The sequence below is a fragment of the Morus notabilis genome, unplaced genomic scaffold, assembly GCF_000414095.1.
Source record: "Morus notabilis unplaced genomic scaffold, ASM41409v2 Scaffold248, whole genome shotgun sequence".
Taxonomy (NCBI): domain Eukaryota; kingdom Viridiplantae; phylum Streptophyta; class Magnoliopsida; order Rosales; family Moraceae; genus Morus; species Morus notabilis.
The window spans coordinates 358,363-365,048 of NW_010374042.1; the positions used below are offsets into that span (position 1 = coordinate 358,363).

At 49.3% G+C, this 6,686-nt stretch overlaps 1 protein-coding gene across 2 annotated transcripts in view; it reads left to right on the plus strand.

Annotated features, from left to right (window-relative positions):
* The window catches only part of LOC21404332 (mechanosensitive ion channel protein 1, mitochondrial), a 10,342-nt gene extending 4,756 nt beyond the window's left edge, over window positions 1-5,586 (plus strand). For both annotated transcript variants that reach the window (XM_024176424.1, XM_024176425.1), the window contains exon 7: window positions 5,254-5,586. In XM_024176424.1, coding sequence (XP_024032192.1) covers window positions 5,254-5,367 — 114 coding nt within the window. In that variant the 3' untranslated portion in view covers window positions 5,368-5,586. The remainder of the gene's footprint in view (window positions 1-5,253) is intronic.
* Window positions 5,587-6,686: the final 1,100 nt, after the last annotated feature.

Here is a 6,686-nt window from a genome sequence, read left to right on the forward strand (position 1 = left end):
CTGTCGCCCCCCCCCCCCCCCCCCCCCCCTTCGAGAGGCACCTTGTCCCCAAGGTGGAACTGTGGAAACTGTTGCTAGATCACATCCAAAGGCTCCCAAGTCGCCTCCTAGCTAGGTAGGCCACGCCACACCACCGGCCCTTCGACTTGAGGCGAATCACTACCAGGGACCACGCATGTGCGGACATCAGCGGGTTCCACTACGAGTTCTAGCTCTGCAGTCAACTGTTCTGGTGAGGGCTGGTGCTTATACTCCTTACCCTTGAATGGCTTCAGTTGCGACACATGAAAAACCGGATGGATGCGAGCCTCTGCCGGTAATTGAAGACGATAGGCCACAGCTCCCACACGCTCGAGAACAGAAAAAGGTCCGTAGAAGCGGGGGGAGAGCTTCTCATTTACCTTGCGCGCCAAGGACTTGAGGCGGTATGGGCGGAGCTTGAGCAAGACCAGGTCTCCTGGCGAAAAATTCACCTCTCGACGGTGGGCGTCTGCGAATTTTTTCATGCGGTGTTGTGCGTCCACCAGATGGTGCTTTAAGCAGTCCAGCATTTGGTTCCGTAACTGCATCTGGAGATTGACATCTTCGACCAACGAAGGCCCTTGGTCAGATTTCCCCTCCGCTCCCGTCGGCAGACCGGCTAGTACATCTTGGAAACGAAGCAAGGACGGAGGACGGCCATAAACGGCCTGGAAAGGCGTGAACTGGGTAGAGGCGTTGTAGTTAGTGTTGAACCAATACTCTGCCCATGGCAGAAACTGAGCCCACAGCTTCGGTTTGTTGCAGGCAAAGCAGCGCAAATAAGTTTCCAGGCAGCATTGACAACCTCGGTTTGGCCATCGGACTCCGGGTGATAGGCGGAACTGTGATGCAATTTTGTGCCATATGCTTGAAGAGTTCCTGCCATGCAGACGGAATCACGATCACTCACAATCACTCACTCACAATTGTTCGAGGAATGCCATGCAAGCGGACTATCTCGTGGATGAAGACTTCCGCTACTTGCTTGGCTGCAACAGGGTGAGCGATGGGGCAGAAGTGAGCATATTTGGTCAGCCGATCAACCACCACAAGGATCGTATCAACGTTCCTTACGCGGGGCAGGCCTGTCACAAAATCCATGGAAACGTCTTCCCAAATCTGCTGCGGAATCGGGAGGGGCTGCAATAACCCTGCCGGTGACAGGGCCTCATACTTGGAACGCTGGCAAGTCGCATAGTGGGCAACATAGTCCCGAATAGCCTTCTTCATTCCTGGCCAACAAACGTTGGAGGAGAGTCGTTTGTAGGTGCGGAGGAACCCAGAATGTCCCCTCATCGCGAAGTCGTGGAACTCATGTAACAAAAGCGGAACCCAATCTGAGTTAGGGGGTAGCACAATGCGGTCTCGGCAATAGAGGAGGCCATTCTGCAGGGTGTACCTTCTGGAGTTCACCTGGCCAGCCTGCAATTGGGAAATCAGCTGCGCACACACATCATCTGCCCGCTGTTCACGCTTGATGGCTTCCACGTCCAGTAACCGGGGCACAGATAAGGCCATATAAGTGCAAGTCTCCTCCTGGCGTGACAGTGCATCAGCTACGCGATTGGCAGCCTCCGGTTTGTATTGCACTTCAAAGTCATACCCCATAAGTTTGTAAATCTAGCGAAGGTGTTCCGGAGGGAGGAGGCGCTGGTCCAGCAGGTACCTGAGGCTCTGTTGGTCTGAGCGGACCACAAAATGTCTCCCAAGAAGGTAGTGACGCCACTTTTGGACCGCCAAAACCACTGCCATCAATTCCTGTTCATACACCGCCTTCAACCTTGAATTCGGCGACAAGGCCTTACTGAAAAATGCTATCGGTCTTCCCTCCTGCATCAAAACCGCACCTAGGCCCGTACCCGATGCATCGGTCTCTACGACAAAGGTCTTGGAAAAATCTGGCAAAGCCAAGACTGGGAGGGTGGTCATGGCAAGTTTCAACGCCTCGAAGGCATGGGAAGCTGCCTCTGACCAAGAAAATGCCCCCTTCTTGAGTAGGTCCGTAAGAGGTCGGGCAAGGGCTCCATATCCCTTGACGAATCGACGGTAGTAACCCGTCAGGCCGAGAAACCCCCGGACCACGCACACTTTTCTAGGCTCTGGCTAATTCCGAATTGCCTGTAGTTTCTCTGGATCGGCGGAGACCCCATCTCCGGAGATTATGTGCCCTAAGTACTCCAGCCAGAGCTGCCCAAACACACTTCTTCCTATTCACGAACAACTTTTTTGCGCGCAAAACCCCCATCATGGTGGCCAAGTGAACCCTATGTTCCTCCCACGTGCAACTGTAAACAAGGATGTCATAAAAAAAAACCAACACGAACTTTCGCAAATAGGGCCTAAACACTGAATTCATTAGGGAGTGGAAGGTTGCGGGTGCATTTGTCAAGCCGAATGGCATCACTAAAAACTCGTAGTGCCCCTCATGGGTACGGAACGCAGTTTTCTCGATGTCTCCCTCTCGAATCCTGATTTGATGGTACCCTGCCCGTAAATCCAGTTTTGAGAATACCACTGCCCCATCCAGTTCGTCTAACAGTTCATCAATAATTGGGATCGGAAATTTGTCGGGTACCGTAATTTGATTAAGGGCCCTATAATCTACGAAACCTCCAACTTCCATCCCTCTTTTTCACTAGAATCACCGGACTGGAGAAGGGACTAGTACTAGGCCTAATAATTTCGGAAGTCATCATTTCGGTCACTAACCTCTCAATTTTCCCTTTTTGGACATAAGGATATCGATACGACCGAATATTCGGCGGTGTGGCCCCCTCCGTCAAAACAATCTGATGGTCTGCGTTGCGGGCCGGAGGCAGTCCCACTGGGGTCGAGAAAACGACCCCAAACCTGCGTAACACCCCCTGCAAAGCCAGAGGGGCTACGGGGGTCGCCTCGGCATCAGCCGTGACTTCAGTTTCACACAGCTCAATTAAGGCCATTTGTGGGGTCTTAAACTGCCGAGATAGGGAGTGCAAACTTACCTGGGAACAGCTCAAGGACGGATCGCCCTGCCAGCCTACTCATCCAGAGCCATCGAAGAACTTCAGCGTATACTTCGACCAATCCGCTCGGATTTCCCCAAGCGTCCGCAGCCACGTAACCCCCAGCACAACATCTACGCAGCCCAACTCAAAGGGGAAGAAGTCCTCCACTACGCGGAGCGCCTGAATCCACAGCTCCACCCCATTGCACACCCCTTGTTGCCGGAACTTCATCCCGTTCTCCACCTGTACCCTATAGCAAGTAGTACGGTCACAGGGCACCCCCAACTCCTCCACCACCTTCGATGATAGGAAGCTGTGCGATGCTCCGCTATCGATCAATACCACCACTTGGCGGGTCCCCAACTGCCCCACCACCTTCATCGTGTTCGAGGAGGTAAACCCAAGCAAGGAGTTAAGGGATAAATCTACCTCTTCGTCGGTGGCTCCACCTCTTCCTCCTGTGCCTCCTCCAACTCTGCTTCTTCATCGGCCACCAAGAGCACCTGTAACTGCCGGTTTTTGCATCTGTGTCTTGGCCCAAAATTTTCATCGCACCAAAAACATAGGCCCTTCGCTCGTCGTGCTTGGATCTCGGCATCGGAAAGTTGCCTGAATCCAGCGTCTCGACTGGTCGCCGCCCCTGGGACTAACGCGGAATCAGACTTCACGCGTGGGAAGGATCCAGACTCCTTCGAGCCACTGGACTGAAGGGAGCTCTGATTGTAGGGGTAATTCCCCCTGGGCTGGTCCATGTTGGCAATTCCTCGCCCTGGCCCATCTGGTTTCCACACTCGGCCCAATCGCATCTTTCTGAACTTATCTTGGGCTTCGTTCCGGTCCTCCACCTGCTGGGCCAGGTCCATGGTTTCCTGGAGGTTGATGGGCCTATGTAGCTTAACCTCCGCCCGGATGTCCTCCCGTAACCCATTCAGAAACGCCCCCCTGAAGATGGGCTCAGGAACTCCCTCAACGCCGCCGCCAACATTTCAAAGGAGTCACGATATTCTGCTACAGGCCCATCCTGCTTCAACGACATCAATCTCTCCGTGGAGTCTCCCTCTCTTGCGCAGCTGAAGCGGTGTAGCAGGGCTGCTCGGAATTCCCTCCAGCTTGCAAATGGCTCCTGCGCCTCAGCCCATTGGAACCAGCCTAACGCTTGCCCTTTCCAAACACACCGACGCCGCCAACACCCTTTCATTCTCCGCCACCTCATTGATCAAAAAATATCGCTCGGCTCGGAATAGCCAGCCGTAGGGATCTTCACCGATGAAGATGGGTAACTCGAGTCTCCTTCCACGGTGCTCAACTCGGCCCCGCCGTACTGGAGATCCCTGCCTGTCTTCGCGCTCCATCTCCCTGTCCCTGTCCCTAACTCCCCGTCGGAGAGCTGGATCTCGATCTCCTCCAAAGTGGCGTCCTAAGAGAGCTTCCATGCGCGCCGTCGCATCTTGTACCCTCTCCACCCGTTCTGCCAGAATTGCCACATCCTCTTGTAGCCTGGGAACCGGATCTACCATCGCTCCGAGGAGTCGCACCGCTTCCTGGAGATCTCCCATATGACGCTCTACGTCCTCCGCCCGATCTGGACGCAGCTTAGCTGGACGGTTGGCCATGGACCGGTGCTCTGATACCAAATTGATAGGTACCTAGCCTGTTCTTCCCAGATTTAAGCTAAATAACTTGAAAACTGAATGAAAACTTCCAGAAAAATAGGTTCCGGTTCCTTTTATTAATCAAAACTTCTTAATTCCAGAATTACAGAAAAGATGGACTAACACAGCTAGAAAAGAAAGTGAAAGAAAGATTCTGAGAGTATTCAAGGTCTCTCTTCCTCCCTAGGCTAGCCAAGTTTTCACAGGATTCGATATCCCCCCCTCGCGCACGTACCCTCCCCTATGTTCCTTTTCCAACCAATTCCCCTAACGGAATTGCCATCTCAGCATCCATGTTAGGATTGTCCATGTCACTTCCTTTCTTACCTATTTTACCCCTCCTAGCATAGGTAAATTTCAAAGGAGGCCCAGATGAGGTTCTATCAAAATTCTAATACAAAGAGTTGGAAGTTAGGCCTTAACTTTTACTAATGAGATTCAGTTAGACAATTTGTGACAGAAACTAATGACATTCACTGAGCAAAGATTTGATGCAAGGCATTCATTGAAATTGAAAGTCTCTTATTAGTTAAAGTAGTTTTTCTTTTTATTATGTTCTAAATTCTGGTTTAAATTCCAATTCCTGATTATAGAGAAAAGAAGAGTTGTACTCGATGGAACAAGATATTCTTCTGCGGTCGGTCCAGATTATTAAGCAGCATGGTGCTATGTTGGGCAGCAGTTTCCAAGATATGGCTAGCCAGTAATATGGAGGGATTGCATGGAGGTTGGAGCATTTTGTTTCTTGTATTTGTTTTGAAGTAACTTGTACACTGAATGTTGACCGCTTGCGGAAAAGCTTTTAAACAGATATTAGTCACAACTTGTCTTGATTTGGTTTTTGTTTCTTTGTTTTTTTCCCCCTCACGAAATACCTCATGATTTGGTTTTTGTTTTTGTGTTGTTTCATGAGATGATTCTCCAAACATCAGTGGCTTAAAATTTCAAAGGCTTGAGTATGAATCCTGGGTCTGTCCTTTTGAATGTCTTAACCGGTTCCATTGGTTTTTTGTCTTTTAAGTCCTGTACCTAATCATCGGGGAGTTTCATTTTTCATTTTAGATCCTTTCTACTACTTTTTTTAATTGTTGTTTTTTATTATCTTTTAGTAAATGATCCAAGTTTTGTTAAATTAAAAAAATTTATGTATGTCGTTTTAAGAAATGGCTAATCAATAATGTACTGACTTGTGATTTATTACTGATTAACTTAGTAGTTGATAAGATCTTGTTGACAGATTCGTGGACAATTGGTAAGAAAAGATTGAGAAAGATAAAAATCAAGTAGAATTCTTTATTAAATGAAGTAGAATGTACATTGATAAGCGGATCTTCGAGGGTCCGCTGCATCCCCACTTGGATTAGTTCCAAGATTTTCCCTTGAACAAACACTAAAATCTTTTTTTTTTTTCCTTCTCTAACCGTTCCCTCCTCCCCCTTTTATTCCCTCACAATCTTTCTTCACAAGCTAACTAAGCTAACTAACAATCTTTCTTCACAAGCTAACTAACAATCTTATTTAACAAGCTAACTAACAGTCTTGCTTAACAACCTTCCTAATTCTTCTTATTCTTCTTGCCTAAGTAAAGACTTATCAATTACACCCCCCTAAGAAATGTCACATTGTCCTCAAGGTGGAAGGCTGGAAACTGCTGCTAAATGACATCAAAGAGCTCCCAAGGGGACTAAAAATCATGTAAATGGCGCCATTTAATAGAACCTCCAATTGCCCTGTGGATGGAGAATAGCGAGTATCCACAACTCGTTTCGGTTCCACCTGCAAGGTCAAATCCTCAAAAAGAATCGGGGGAAGGGATTGAGGTATCCCAGTAGGACCAATTGCCTTCTTGAACTGTGAGACATGGAAGATAGGGTGAAGTTTAGCACCAGGAGGGAGTTGCAAGTGGTAAGCCCCTGAGCCAACGCGGTGATGACGGGAAAGGGCCATAATACCGGGGGTATAGTTTTTCATTAACAACCCGAGCGAGCAAGCGATGACGATAAGGCTGCAACTTCAAGTAGATTGC